General features: G+C 42.2%; 1 protein-coding gene across 1 annotated transcript; it reads right to left on the bottom strand.

Moving 5' to 3' along the window:
• Positions 1-8,061: 8,061 nt before the first annotated feature.
• Positions 8,062-10,785, bottom strand: LOC311427808 (relaxin-3-like). The gene is made up of 2 exons (XM_084505375.1): positions 10,515-10,785; positions 8,062-8,709 (listed from the first exon to the last, which is right to left on the bottom strand). Exons 1-2 carry the CDS (start codon positions 10,738-10,740, stop codon positions 8,342-8,344), a joined length of 594 nt encoding a protein of 197 aa, XP_084361501.1. The 5' UTR covers positions 10,741-10,785; the 3' UTR covers positions 8,062-8,341.
• Between the last annotated feature and the right edge of the window lie 5,118 nt (positions 10,786-15,903).

The raw sequence follows: 15,903 nt of genomic DNA on the forward strand, positions 1-15,903 counted from the left end.
GCCTGGGGGATTGTGATGGGTTGACCTTGGCTGGTCACCAGAAACCCACCCAGCTGCTCTCTCACACCCCATCCTCAGCAAGATGTAGGGAGAAAGTACAATGCAAAACTTGTTAATTGAGATAAGGATAGAAAACTCACTTGCCATGGACCACTGTGAAGAGCCTTGCCCCTTGATGATCTCCCTACAGTTAGGGAGTGTCTATGTTGTAATTTTTTGACTCCACTAAATGAAGTATACAGATCACCACACAATTCTTCTAAAGTAAATTGGTTATTTTTTCTGTACTTAGTTGGTAAACATTAGCAAACTTAAACGTCTTACACTATCCTATGCTATTTTACAATTATAACAAGTCACTCACTGGTCTCTAAGTATTTTCTGCTCCTCTCTGTTCTAACATTGTACCCCCGCTGGCCAGGGAAGCTACATACAAATAGTCCAGTTACATGTACTATAAATTTTCCAAATGCTTATCAGTGTGTTTGCTTTTTATCGTGTCAGTTTAGGGTGGCTTAGCCCATAATCTATCTCCACTGGTTCCCTTGTTGCTCACATGGACAGTATGGACATTTCTATGCTGACTTTTTCTTGATTTTTGCTGAGACATCTTGGTCTTTGATGACTCAGCTAATTGGTGTAGCATGCGCATTATACCCTGGACAGGGAGTAGTAAATGGCTGCAGGCTGCTTGATAATGATTTTTGGGTTCCAATATATCCTTTCTATGTGGCCTGAGATCCTATGCAAGCTCAAACCCACCTCACTGACAAATTTTGAGGTGGATGGCATTGCCTTAGTAAAGTTTTGTGAAGCTTATAGCCACAATAAGAAAACTCTTATGTATGCTTGAAGGTGCATTGACAAAGATAGAATTAGAGATGGTATGCTAGAGAGTTGGTGGGGGACAGCAAGAAAATGGAAGGTATGCTTCCACATGCCAGTGTGGGAAAGATTCCCAGGAACTGCAGGGTAGTCTACAAATCCTTGACAAGAGAAAGTATGGACCTTGAAGGGTGACTTGCTAATGAATGAAAAGTCCTTTGCAAGATGAGTGTGTCTCTTTGAAGATACCTCCACACATCTCAAAGGCAATGTAGATGGGTAGCTGAGGTAATACACAGGAAGGTGTAACTACCTACCCTACAGTGCAGGGCAGGAAGTCATTTAAGTTTCCAAAAGCAAAGCAGAGAACACTTAGCTGACATCAGGTGGATGAATGTGTGAATGTTAAACCTGGGTTAAAAGCGAAACAAAATTAGACTTACATCGAGGAAAGAAGAGCTGATTTGCTTCTTTCAGCTGTCCAGCAGAAGAATAAGCTTCCCCTATGTCATATTAAATTTCTGAGCCTTCTAATTAGACAATACACAGAGAGTCCTCTCTCTAAGGCAACACTCAATCAGAGTGGAAAAGACCCAAGAGACTAATGCTAAGAGATATAAGATGAATGTGTGTAATGCTTTTTAGGAAAGCCAGGTCAGGAAGACAAGATGTTGGAGTTGCCCTTTTTGTGAGACAACAACTGGAATATATGGAGCTCTGCCTTGAGGTGAATGGCAAATGGATCAAGAGCTTATGGGTAAAGACTAAAGGACAGACTAATAAAAGTGACACTGTAGTTATCACAGGCCACCTGAACAGGAGGAAGAAGTACATGAGGCCTTTTACAAGGCCTGAATGCCTTCTTTGCTTTAGTTTTCACTGCAACAATTAGTTCTTGGGAATCCCTAACACTGGAGACCAGGGAGACTGCCTGGAGAAAGGAAGACTTTCCCTTGGTTGAGAAGGATCGGGTTAGAAATCATTTAGGTAAACTTAACATCCACAAGTCCATGGGCCCTGATAGGATTGCACCCACAAGAGCTGAGGGTCCTGGTGGACATCATTGCTAGGCCATTCTTAATCATATTGCTAAAGATCATGGAGAATGGGAGAGGTTCCTGAGGACTGGAAGAAAGCAGATGTCTCACCAGTCTTCAAAAGGACAAGGAGAACCCAGGGAACTACAGGCCAGTCAGCTTCACCTCCATCCCTGGAAAGGTGATGGAACAGCTTATACTGGAGGTCACCTATGTGGAAGCATGTGGAAGACAAAAAGGTGGTTGGTAGTAGTCACATGGATTCACCAAAGAGAAGTCATGCTTAACTAAGCAGATTGCCTTCTATTATGGGAACAATCATCTGGATAGATTAGGGGAGAACAGTGGATGTTGTCTACCTGGACTTCAGCAAGACTTTTAACGTTGTCTCCCATGATATCCTCATAGGCAAGTTCAAGATGTGTGGACAGTGAGGTGGATTGAGAACTAGCTGAATGCTAGGTCCCAGAGGGTTCTGATCAGGGTCACAGAGCCCAGTTGGAGGCCTGTAGCTGTCTGTGTCCCCCAGGGGTCCACACTGGAGCTAGTATTGTTTAAATTAATTCGTCTATGACTTGGATGAAGGGACAGAGTGCCTCCTCGGCAAGTTTCCCTATGATACAAAACTGTGAGGAGTAGCACCCAAAGTGCTGTGCTGCCATTCAGAAGGATCTCGACAGTCTGGAGAGCTGGGCAGAGAGGAACCTCTTGAAATTCAACAAAGGCAAGTGCGGGGTCCTTCACCTGGGGAAGAATGACTCCATGCACCAGTACAGGCAAGGGGTTAACCTGACAAAATGTAGCTCTGCGGAAAAGGACCCGGGTGTCTTGATGAACAACAAGTTAACCATGAGCCAGCAATGTGCGTTTGTGACCAAAAAGACCAGTGCTGTCCTGGGGTGCATTAGGAAGAGTGTGGCCAGCAGGTCCGGAGAGGTGATCCTGTCCCTCTACTCACCTCTAGTGTGGCCACAGCAGGAATGCTGTGTGTTTGATTTGGGGTCCCCCAGTACAAGAAGGTCATAGAGCTACTGGAGAGTGCAGCAGAAGGCCCTGAGGGAACTGGAGCTCCAAGGGACTGGAGCGTCTCTCATATGAGGAAAGGTTTTGGGAGCTGGGCATGTTCAGCCTGGAGAACACTCAGAGGGAAATCTTGTCAATGTGTATACATGTCTGAAGGGAAGATGTCAAGAGCATGGAGTCCAACTCTTCTTAGTGGTCCCCTGTGATAGGACAAGAGGCAATGGGCACAAAATGAAATACAGAATGCTGTCTGAACATGAGGAAAAACTTCTTTACTGTGAGGGTGACTGGGCACAGGAATAGGTTGTCCAGAGAGGCTGTGGAGTCCCCTGCTCTGGAGATATTCAAAAGTCATCTGGACACAATCCTGGATAATGTGCTACAGGGAACCCTGCTTGAGCAGGGAAGTTGGACTAGATGATCTCCAGAAGTCCCTTGTAAACCTCAACCATTCTGTGATTCTGTGAAAACTGGCAAACAGTGAAAAATATCCAACTTTCTTCTAAGTTCATCAACACTGCTACAAACCTTAAGAGGTTCTGGAAGATTGTCTACTTGGTCAGCTAAATTGGCCTACACACGGTAGAACACAGCAGCCTGTTCCTATGTTACTGGAAAAGTTATATACCAAAATACCACATTTTGGCAGCACAGAAAGTTAGACCTGACTACTGAAGTCTCAGTCCCTCAGGAGCTCTGCAGAGAGGGCACAAGACATCAGGGGTCAACCTGGCACTGCACTGGAACCTTCAGCCCAGTGTTGTGATCTCGAACAAAAAAGGGTGGGGGTGAAATGTGTGCTGTCACATGGTGACATGTGTGCTGTTGCATGGGAAACACCCTGGTTTAGAAGCAATTTCATCTCTTGGCACAGGGCCAAAAGATGTAAAACCACAGAGACAAAGAAACACTTCAGTGATGGCCTCTGATGCTACGATTGGTTGGCGCTGAGCCCAAAGATTTCTGCAATGCCAGAAGCACAGTCATAGGCAAGTGCTTTACACCAGGTTGCTGACACAGGGAACAACTTCATGGTAGTATTGAATAACCCAGTGAAGAGCAGTAACTGGAGAGCTGAAACCAGTGTGACTCAACTCAGGTGCGGAGGCAGAAACTGTCATCTTACTGTACTTGGCTTTCAGCTCATCAGGACAAAACAATTCCTGAAGAGGCACTCCCAGAAAGGATCCATCACTGATCAGCTGAGATTTCACAGAAACTTCAAGTACCTGGGAAGTCTTGGGACAAGCAGCATAATCCAAAGAAGGTACACATCCTGCTGGGGGCTGTTCTTTTGGCCCATTTGGAAGGACAGCACTCACTATTTTTTGAAGTAAAAAGGCTGGAAGCCAGTTTTTGTATCTCTTCTGAGTTTCTCTATGTTATATTTGCTACCTTGTGCAGCTGTGTTAAGAGTGAAACTCCTTGACAGCTCATGGGTACAGATTTGGCTTTAAGCATTTCAAGGTTAAAACATGAGAGAAGGCTGCAGTTGAAGGGATTTAAGTATTGCATATCAAGTACAGGAAAATTGCAGGGCGAGAGAAATACAGATGCAAAGGAGGTTAGGTGGAGGAAACAAAGAATTTGCAGAGTACCAAATTTGCTTTCCTTCTTAGCAGTTCTGGTCAGAAAATAGTCCTGGACAAGCACACTGTGGAGGAACAGTATTTGATACCAAGACTTGACTGCAAAGTGGGTGGCTGTAACAGTGAAATAAACTCTGTTGGAGTGAAAATCCATGGAAGAGAGACAACAGCACCCGTGTTTGTTCCCAGGATATGGAAGAGCTGTGTGATGGAAAAGTCATTCGGCATATGATGACAACTTGTGGCACAAATGAGAAAAAGAGCTTCTTACAGCTATTTGCTGACAATGGTGAGTGGCTGCAGAGCAGCAGAGTGGGTACAAATCTACCCACATTCTGCTGAGGAGCAAAGGAGTTTGCATTTTTTGTTTTGTCTCTGCTGTTTGCTGAGGAGGACAGACTGTAGTCTCAGAAAGTTTTTCAGAAACTGTGTGCTAACCTGAGGGCTGTTTCTGACTTTTTCAGCCTGTAGAAATACTCCAGTAACTCATGAGACTAGAATTTTCTGTATGTTTTATTAAAGATTGGGTGAAGTAAGCAGCTGATCAAGTAGGACTAGATGTAGAAGGAACTGCTGTCTTCCAGGTCTCTAGGACTTGTTAAGATAGCTATCTGCAGCACAGTTAAGCAGTGCATGTGTCAGAAAACATCTTTTCAGAAACATCTTGATGCACGTCTTGATGCTAGTAAAGTCTTTAGTTGTGTCCCTTTAATTCAGTGACATCGAAAATGAAATTATGTCCAAGGCTGTCTGGTGAGCAGGTACCATCTAGGAATTGAGAGACAGGCACAAAGCCCCTCTTTGTCACAGACATGGAATGCAATCTTTGTACAAATCACAAAGCTAAAAAGAGATTAAAGCTCCTAAACAGGACATTGGGAGTTTCTTGGTATGAGAAACTGCAGTCCTGAAAACTCCCATTCAACTATCACCCAAACTCTAACTTTCACATTGAAAATTAGTGGATAACCAAATTCTGTTTCAGGGTGTCATCAGACTTATTATCTAATGTACTTGACTCTAGATATATCACAGTCCGTATTTCTTCTCATTATTTCAGAATTCACACAAAGAATTCTGACAGGTTTTGAAAAAGGTGAAAACAGGGAATAGAACTGGAAAACCTGTTGTTTATACTGCTACAGGTTATCCTCATTTGGGCAGTTTTCTAATGAGTTCATAATCAGACCTGATTCAGACTTTACCCACAGTGAAAAAAAAATCCTGAACTCCCCCAGAAGAATAAACTCCTGCAGACACAAATAGTAGTGCTAATATGGCAACATAGTAATGTATCATTTTTTACTCAAAAACTCAAAATAACTCTTCAGAAGATGGCTCACACTTGTTAATAGTTTACCCAGAAATTGGCCACTTCCTGTGAGCTAAGACCACATCAATGGGACTGCAATTTCTGTAAGCAGTGAGATGCTAAGACAATGGTGTGTTCTATAGCTAATTGCTCACTGAGTGAAATGTGAAAAAGAGGAAAAAAAAAAAAAAAAAAAGCTGATTTCTTTTCAAGAAGTGTGTTTTTGAACAGCCAAGATGGTAAACACAATGTGTTGCTGTGAAATGCTGTGCTCATATTTATGCTGCTAGAGATGTATGGCAGTACTCCCAGGGGAGCTTTCAGCAGAGGAAAGGTCCTTCAGGTTTGCCATTTGGATCAATATGCTAACTCAATAATGATCTTATATGAGCATGTAATGATTTTATGAGCTGCCTGCTTCAAAACATGATAATTTCCCCTGTGTGGCTGGTCAGACATGTCATTTTATGTGACAGATTTGCTTCTGTTCATAAAAAAAGCTTTAATGTTTTTCTCTTTGGACACCAAGTCATACAATCAGCAGCAGATGGCATCCTACTGCATGGCTATTCCTGTTGCAATCGAGTGACATGTAATGGTCACCTTCGGCTAGACTGTAAAGAAGCTGCTATGAGATGGGACTTACCACACAGACGTCTTTCAGGACTACATTTTCTTTAAAACAATCAGAAAACCTTTGAGTATTCACATGTATACACAGCTACTTATTTACTGCAAAATACGGACTGAATTTCAACTTAATTCAACTTATTTGATACCTGTCATGGCTGGGCTACAAGCTGTGTACCTGGACTGGTTTGTGGAAACAGAGTAGAGTAGAACAAGCAGCATATTCCCCTTTCCCCGTATTTCTTTTTGAAAGTTAGGCAGAAGGTTTTCTGGCAAAATGAGAAAAGCATACAGGCTAATTTTCATGTTCAGTCATGACATTTTCACATTTTCCCTTTTATCAGGGATTCTGTGTACTGCTTAGCTTCTACCTTAGTAAACAAACAAACAAACAACTCCCAAAGCCCTTGATCCTGCTCAAAAATAAGGAATGCTTACCCTCAAACTCCTCCTGTATTCTTCTAGGAAATCCTTACCTAAACTAGGGAATCTCTAGCACCAAAATTATTTGTGGAAGCTGGAAGATAAGCTACAGAAGCATATCTAGGCTGTTGCAAAAAATGCTACAGCGGAACTTTACACAGCTACCTTCCCCCCTCAGACTGACAAGAAGCATCTTACATTCACTAAAACAGAGGCGTGGGAGAAGATATCTCAGTTCTTGCTCAGCATTATCCCTATGACTGAGAAAGAGCTGATGCTTTCCAGCTGGAGGGTAACATTCGCAGTGAATGCACATTCTGCGCAGTCTTTACTAAGATCGACATGGTTTGAAAAAAATAATAAAAAGGATCAATAGATGCCTAAGTGCTGGAATAACAGTACCTTAGGAAAAGGGATAAAGAAGTGAGGCTACAATCTCGTTAAGCAGTATTTTGATCAAAGAACACTTTTTAAAAGACAACTTGAAGAATGAAGCACCGTCAGCCAAAGGTAAGGATTGTGTAGTCCAAGCTATGAAGTATACTGAGTAAACTACTGCTACAAAAGAGAAGTTACCATGAGCAGCATTAAGGTAACAAAAAATAAATAAAAAAAAGTCAGAAACCTAATGGCATCAACATAGCTAGAAATGCTACTTGTCAGAGCTGATAAGTTAGTGAAAGACAAAAGTTTATGAACTGCAAAGATTAAAGCAGTTGTTTTTAGGAGCAGTAGCTGTTACCAATTTAGGAACATGCCTGAAGTAGTGTAGAACAGCATAGTGTAGGAAGACATGGGAAGGTGTCTATATAACATGAGTTATTTGAAGCACATCCAACAGTCTCACTAAGCAATAGTAGACAAAAATGAGAAAGGTAAATAAGAATTAACATAAGGGTTAATACTTCAGCTCCTAATTCATTAGGTTTTTCTATGAAGATGAAGAAATATTTAGGCTGCAAGTATTCTATTGAGGTAAAAATGCAGAAAAGTATTGCATAAAGCAATTCTACAATTGTAAGGGAAGCGGGAAAGTGTGTTTAAAATAATCAGCAAGCTGAGTCGGTGTTTAGTGGAGTTTCATGCAAAATGTCCTTTTTGTACAGCTCTGTAGCATGAATCTCATCTCAAGAATATCACTGGGTGTTCCTTCTGTCAGAGAAAGAATAACTCTGTAACAGTTAGTATAATTACATTTTAATTAAACACTTAATTTTTTCCTTACATGTTACAAAGATATATTACATTTGTAATATAAGAGTAAAGGCTAGACATTAAAATGAATTGTAAAGACTTATTAAAAAAATATAGATTAAAAGTTACTGCAGCAAAACAAAGTCATTACAGTTACACTTGAGGATTTTTTTTTAAAGAAAACCAGCAGTATTGACTGGCACTTACAGACAAAATAAAATACAGTAAGAGTTTTATTCCTCCATACAGTATTCAACCAAGTAGCACTGCAACTAACATAGATTTCATGCATAAGTGCAGAGAGGGTTTTAAACTCTGCATATAGTACTAATTTCAGCTTTCGTACAGCCCCATTTGCAACACATTCCTGCCAAACCCAGAGATTCACGTTTTCTTCTGGGATATCTGGCCCAAGGATAACTGTTTGATCCCACAGGATTTGCAATTCCTTTTCCTCCTCTGTCCTTCTGAGCAGCTTCTTCCACCTGTTGAAGAAGTTCTTTGAAGTCATCTGCCACAGGTTCATATTCATTATAGTCATTTAAACTATACAAGTCCTTCAGTATCTCCCATCCAAGAAATGGGCTGCTTCTCTGCATCTGTTCCAGTTCAGGACCCAAAATTGATTGCAACTTGAAGTTTCCCAGAAGTTTGTTGCTTTCTGCTTGAGAGGAATCTATTTAAAGAAAAGACTTAAAGTTAAGACTTTAGGAATATCACAAAGAGCACACAGTTCTAAAAATCATCAATAAAAAGCCTATTCGGCTGGCAATAAGCAAAGCATTTTTATTTAGGAGAGAAATCAGCTGCAGAGCTTCCGCTCATGATTTACTTATAGATTACTTCTAGGGCAAGCCTTGTTTTGAAGGCTGTCTATTAGACATGGGAAGTATGCTGTGACAACTGTCACTGATGTATCCACATCCTATTACAGCTGCACTGTTACGTATGGAGATGTGTCAGTCATTCTGTAAAGAAAATTGTAAAGCGATGTATCCAGAGACTGCATAAAATTGTGTCATGCAATTCACAAATTAGATTAGACCACTCCTTTCCCATGCACAGTTACAGAAACCAGTACCATAAGAAGAACAAACGGAGGGAGAAGGACTGAGTATTGGACTCAGCAAGCAAATATTTTGTGTATACTCTTGTAGATGGCATTTTTCTACAGCTATTTCAGCTGATACTTGCCACTCATTTCTCAAGACTTGCAGAATTTACTTAGAAACACACTTGGTCTCACTGACCCCAGACTTCTCAAAAATCCAGCACTACTTCCATTCACCTCACAGTTTCTCTTGTTTTTGCTTCTGCAAGGTGAGTGGCACTGCATACTTCAGCTGATGTGAAGAAAAGCAGCTTTTTTAGCTCTTAAGTTAAAAAAATCTGAAATAGGTGTTTGCCATGTGGTCTGCATGCTGTTAATTTGGTTTTGTATTTTTGTTTCGGAACATGAGAACATCAAGTGAACATTAGATTTACTTTAGTATAGCCAATCAACACATACAAGCTAACTTTCAGATAGAATAGCTACCCAGATACGTAAATGCTACTTGTAAATAAATACATAAATAAATAAAATAAAATAAATAGATGTAGCTACTTTACTAGTCAAACAGTTACTACAAATCAGTAGTCATTTGGGGCAGAGAAAGACTTCCAGCTGGACAGTACAGAGCACAGCAGGGTCTCAGTGACTCTTAGAAGATGCTCTTAGAAGCTACTGCTCAAGCATAGAAAGAAAAAGTTTCCTGTGAACTTTGGTGGCTGCTCACGAGGTCTTCCCTTTGGAATTATAACAAGTTACATATTATTACTCTATTTGTTACAGAAAAAGGTAAAATAAACCCAAAATACAGGCTCCATTTACAGCATAAGTAAAAGGTTACTTCATTAATGGTATGCTGAAGGAAGAAAGAAAGCTCTTTCTTTGCAAGTATTAGCCGTAATTCCATCTTCTTTCCTGCTTAAAAGTGTTATTTCCAATTTTTGAAACATCAGGATAAGTGAGACCCAGTGCCTCGGATTACGTATTAGTATTTTGCAAACAGAAGGAATACCTGCTTACCCTTTCTTAATGTTTTTGCTTTAGTACCTGTGACAGGAAACCCTAGGGGGTATTTCACCCACCAGAAACTTCCCCACCGACCCTAAAGGCGGCAGGGTTTGCGTTTATTCAGATCGCAGCCCGCAGCGCCAAGCGCGGGACCCCCCGCTCCTCACCGCGCCCGTCGCAAACTGAGCAGAAAGAAAAGAAAAATAATAATAATAATAATAATAAAAAAAAAAAAAAAGAGAGAGATAAAAGTCCCGATCCCGTAACCCCGCAGCCCAGCCCGGAAAGCTCAGGAGCACCGCTCTGCGCCCCCTGACAGAGGGGAAAACCCGACGGGACCCGGCGGGGAGCTCCCCGGCGGCGTCGGGGCGCCCTCCTCTCTTCTCCTCTCCTCTCCTCTCCCCTCGCCCCCGGGCACTCACCGCCGGCGGGCGCCGGCTCCGCGGCCAGCAGGGAGAGGCGCTTCCAGCGGGACCCGCCGCAGGTGAAGATGACGGCGCGGATGAACTCGCGGCCGCACAGCTTCACCCCGTAGCCGTCGCCGTCGCCCGCCGACAGCAGCGCGCCCCGTGCCGCCGGCTGCCCCGGCGGGGCGCAGCACAGCAGCAGCGCCGCCGCGGCGCACACCACTCGCAGCTTGGCCCCCATGGCGGCCCCCGACGGCCGCACAACCGCCGGCCCCTCGCGGCCTCGAGCCCGACCCTCGCCGCCGCCGCCGCCGCCGCCGCCGCCGCTCCTCGGCCGCCTCCCGCCTTTTTATGGGCTGAGGGCGGCGCTGAGTCACCGCCTCGCCACCGGCCCCGCCGACGAGGCTCGGGCCGGGGCGAGCTCCTACCCCGCCCCGGTCGCCCCCGCCGCTGACGGAAAGCCTCCCGCTTCTGAAATTGGCCTCCGGCCCCGCTCCGTGCTCTGGGCCCTCGGGGAGCGGCGGGGAGGCGTGAAGGAGGGGGCGAGCTCGCCACGTCTGGGTGAAAGTCCTGAACGCTGTGGGTGAAGCAGAGAGTGCAGAGCCACACAATCCTGGCGGCTGGGAAAGCCCTCCAGGATCATCAGGTCCAACCATCCCCCTACCACCAGTGTCACCCACTGAGCCATGTCCCCATGCACCACGTCCAGCCTTTCCTTGACACCCCAAGGGATGGTGACTCCACCACCTCCCTGGGCAACCAGTCCCAATGTCTGACTAGATACACCTCTGCAAAGATGTTAAAGGAAGTAAAGTAAAGCACAGGCAGCTCCTCGGAACTGTTTAAGCACTGGACTCTTGAGGTGGGATTGGAGAGCCCGAATTCCTCCCGAGTTTGTCATTCTCAAGGCGAGGCTCAGACGTGGCCGTGGGCAGCCCACCTTCAGGGCCACCTCAGCTCTGATAGCAGCCTCCCAGGGCTTTGAAGCTCCGGGTCCGTGTGTTCCACCATCAGGCCCCTGCAGCCTCTTGCTGATAAGGGTTTCTTGGACTCACCTCATAGGCTACACTCCCCATGAAAGTAAAGTTTTTATATTTTTTTTCTCCCAGCACAACTGGACAAGAAATAGCTGCCATCCACTTTTCTAAACAGCAATTCTATGGAAAAACAGAGAAAGTTCATCTGTAAAATAATAGAGTAAAGCAGTGTTCTGTGGATCTTTTTGTGTGAGGGCTATGCTTTCTATTCCTTGAGAACAGTTTGAATATAGAAAAGCCTCAAAACTCAATCTAGAAGGAAAGCACCTCTAAAACATGTCTACAGACTAGCATATAAAGGTGAATGATTCACTTGTACCGGAAGAGAAGACACAGACTCAACGACATTTTCAAGGAGGACTTTTGTGTTTTACACCCACCTGGATTTCTGAAGTATGGAAGCTGCAACGTTGTGTATATTTGGACTTTCTTTTTGGTCAAGTCTGAAACATTTTGGACCAGTGTACCTTCAACAGCAGACACAAACTATTATCTAGGCTGTTACTAGGATGCAGTCCTCAGGAGTGGAAGCTGACACTCTGAAATTTCCCAAGGGCTAAAGCTCCATCTGTTTATCTTTTGGTTAAAGTCTTAATTTCTATTCTGTTACATACAAGTTGAAGAGGGGTAATCACAGCATGCATTTTTAAAGAAAACAACAGCTTGATCTTGTTGGTGTAGTAGACTTGTCCTGAATATATACATCACATTAGGTGAACTTACTTATGGACTGCAAGAAGCCTTTAGGCAGGGGAACTGAATTTAGTTAGTGTGGCTGGAGAGCTGTCATCATCTACAAGCGCACTTTCAGGGCAATTAAGGAAGGTATCTCCTGAGTTAGGCAATGACTGACCACGGTGACTTATTTAATCTGTAAACTAATACAATTTATTTTATACCCTGATGCCCATACCCTATATTGGATTCGGTCTTTAAAAGCAGTAAAATCTAGGATGTGTCTTTCTCAGTTTTTGCCTGGGGAATTTTGAGGCAGGTACTGGTTGGTCAACCTAGCTGTAAAGCCTCTGACTCTCCACGTGTTCTAGTTTCAAATTTAACCAGAACATCTGCTATTGTGATACCACATCTAACTCTCCCTTATCAAAGGCAGGGGTTAGGATGGCTATCTTCATTTTTTTTTTTTTCACAAGAACCTAATTTTTGCAACTGTCTGAAGCATGTACGCTCTGACTGCAGCTGCTAAAAGCAACCACTCCAAAGACTGGAAAACAAAAAGTTCAAAACAAGTTTTCTGACCTCACATGTTTCTCCTTCAAGGCTACCGAATGCAAAAGAATACTGTCTATGTTTTCTGTTGTGCTTGTTGGTAGGTGATAGAGCATGAGTTGTCAAAGAGGCCTCGGAGGGTATGTCTTTTTGAGACATCCATAATTCCTCAGGGGGAGCTCACACTGCAGCACTCTTCATCACTCCTTGTTGAAAAGCACAGGATACAAATTCTCTTTTACTAGGATTAAAGACTGCAACACAAGTCAGTGATTTAATGAGTTTGATAAAGAATCATATCTGAATGAGCCGGCAGTAGTTTGACATTGCTTAATGTCACTACGCTCGGTGCTGTTTCACCAGTAGGGTGTACTACTCGGTATTTTTCCTCCAGCCATATTTTAATAACATTGCCTGTGCATCTAGGGCTTTTGACTAGATCTATTGTGATTTGAATAGTAGGTTATAAAGAAACTTACTAGGTAAGTCATATAACTTTAAATCATACAGGATTTTATACAGAAAAGTCTAACTGGCAATCCTTCAGTGATTTGCCATGAATTTAAATCAAGTCAGAGGCTAAGCTGGTTTAGCTGTTTATCATAGCTAGAAAAACTTCCTCTGTTCAAACTAATACACACAGAAGAGAATAACTAATTTGAATATTTACATAGTAACTCAACCAATCTGAAGTAACTATCCACCTTCTTACTGTCTGAATTATAATGAAGAACAGACAATGGCATAGCAAAGAAATGAAATTCTGCATGTGATCTACAGAATCTTGCAAGATAGGTCCTGCCTCAATGCAAGTACATGTATTTTTTCATTTTCTATTTCCTAAAATAATGTAAAGATGATCGTACCGTTTCTCTCTCTTGTACTAGATTTTAAATCTGTTGGCCAATAGCAATCAAATTGTACAGAGGGTAGTGTGAATGATGAAAACAGGTGACTAAATAAAAGAAATACCCTTCGACAATACCTTGATAACCTTTAATACTCTGAACAAAAGGTTTATTCCCCTGATGAATATCAGACAACCTACATAGAGGGTCAGACTTAGGACAAAAATGTATAGATTTCATTGGTATCTTTTCAGAGACTTCACTTCAAATTCATGGAGTCCACTGCTGCAAGAAATACTTAGTTTTTGGAAGTTGCTCAAACATGATCTTTAAATATTTCTTAAGATTGCTTAGTACCAGACAGAATTCTGTAACAAATGAGAAATGCCACTTCATGCATGTGACTGGTGATTACGTGTCAGCGTTATCCAGGTATCTATGTAGGGCTTCATCATAAAATGACTGGGTTTTAGAAAACAGCAGTTCACCTTTAAGGAAGCTAATAGCTCAAAAATGAAGAAAACCAAGAGTTTTAGATTATACATTCCAAGACTGATTAAATGACTGAATAATAATGCAGAACTTATCTTGCTCATATATTGTCCACATAAGTGCTTTCCACCCCACTACTTTTAAGAGCAGAGAGATGCAGTCATAGTCACCAAATAACCTCAAAACACTTAGGAAGGGGCTTGTAAGAACTGTCTTTTCCTATTGTAACAGAGGGTTTGGAAAGGATAAATCATTCATCTAAGCACACTGAACCCCCTTTACTTCTTTCTCAGCAGCTTTAACTTTACTTCTTTCTCAGCAGTACTCATGTGTCCTATCAAAATCAGATTAACAACAGAAGTGTGGGACGAGCAGTTGTGGCTCACAAGTAGCATACACTTCCTTGGATTCTAAATGAGACATATCCATAACAAGAACATAAATAGTTTAATTTTGACAACCTAATCATGACTTACCTCTCACTTTCCCTGAAAAATCCTGTTCTGAGTGACATTGATTCAGGTTTCATGGCTATCAGACATTATGGCCCGGAACGACAACAGGATTATGGTGATAAGAGTAGCTCTCGGGTTAGAACAAGTTCTCCCTGCAGTTATTCTCCTTCTCTTCCCCCAATGATTCTTGAAAACAAAGGCAGTTGCTGTGATATATTAAAGGAAGTCTTAGAGCTGAAGCCAGCTGAGCACCCATGACAGAAGGGATCAGGATATTTTATGTTTTATGTATTTGCTTCTGAATACAACTGATACGATGATTATGGGCAACTTGTGCTGTAAACATCTGTTTCCCCAAAGTAGGTTCTGTCAAAGGTAAGCTTCTCTACTTTCCTTCGTTATTCTCTGAAGAGAATTACACAGTTCAGCCACTCTATAGCTGAATAGCTATGTGACAGATATAGCTGGGTTTGGCATACACAAGCATTTCCATTAGTGCACTGGCAGTAAAATAAATATTCAGCGCCACAGAATGAGAATCTTCAAAACAAAGGCATAATTTACCTAGAAAACAACAAACAAACAAAAACAAAATAAAGATAACAGCAGGAAAGAAAGGTGACTAAACCATTAACATCTTGACAGTCTTTGGCATGTTCTATGTAGCCCATTTAAATGCATTTCTGGGTTTGGCATTAGACTGTCCTGCTTAGAGCATGTTCAACCTTTTCCCCTATAAATTTAGTAACTTTCACTGATACTGACCAGATAACACTGCATGAAACTTGCCTTATCTTACTTTTGCATGTGTGGAGAGGGGGGGATCTTGCAATGATCTTAAGTTTAACCCTGGGGAGAAAAAATAAACAAATCAAATTTAGCTGGGATGGAGTAATAAGTAGCCTTCTGCCTCCCTCTTAAAACTGCTGTCTTGGTCATTATTTTGCTTACCCTGTTTGCTTCATTTAACACTGCTTTTTGATCAAACACCATAGCCAGCAATCTATCACAAACACACAGATGCTAATTTATAATTCTCAGTGGGTAGGATTAGGATATTTCCTGATTTTCTAACACTTGTAAGTAAAACTACAATATGGACTATTAAAACTGCTCTCCTGTAGAATATCTTTCTTAGGATTAGAAGGTAAAATGCGCTGGTGGAGACACACAAATACCAAAGCAAACTGTGTAATTGTTTTTTTCTTTCTTGGAAGAAAGAGCATCAAGAGATGATAGAGGTCAAAACATAAAAGCTTGTTCAAACATGTCCAGAATTAAAGCTAGGCCTACTTCAACCCTTGGAGGAAAGGTAGCAGAGGATATGCTACCTAAATAAAAACAA

The sequence above is a fragment of the Aythya ferina genome, assembly GCF_964211825.1.
Source record: "Aythya ferina genome assembly, chromosome: Z".
Lineage (NCBI taxonomy): Eukaryota > Metazoa > Chordata > Aves > Anseriformes > Anatidae > Aythya > Aythya ferina.

Excerpts from the sequence above, each read along its gene's own strand:
- LOC311427808 (XM_084505375.1), bottom strand. The coding sequence starts at position 10,740 with ATGGGGGCCAAGCTGCGAGTGGTGTGCGCCGCGGCGGCGCTGCTGCTG. Across the intron at positions 8,710-10,514 it reads GGAGCCGGCGCCCGCCGGCG|ATTCCTCTCAAGCAGAAAGC; the intron begins GTGAGTGCCCGG and ends TTCTTTAAATAG.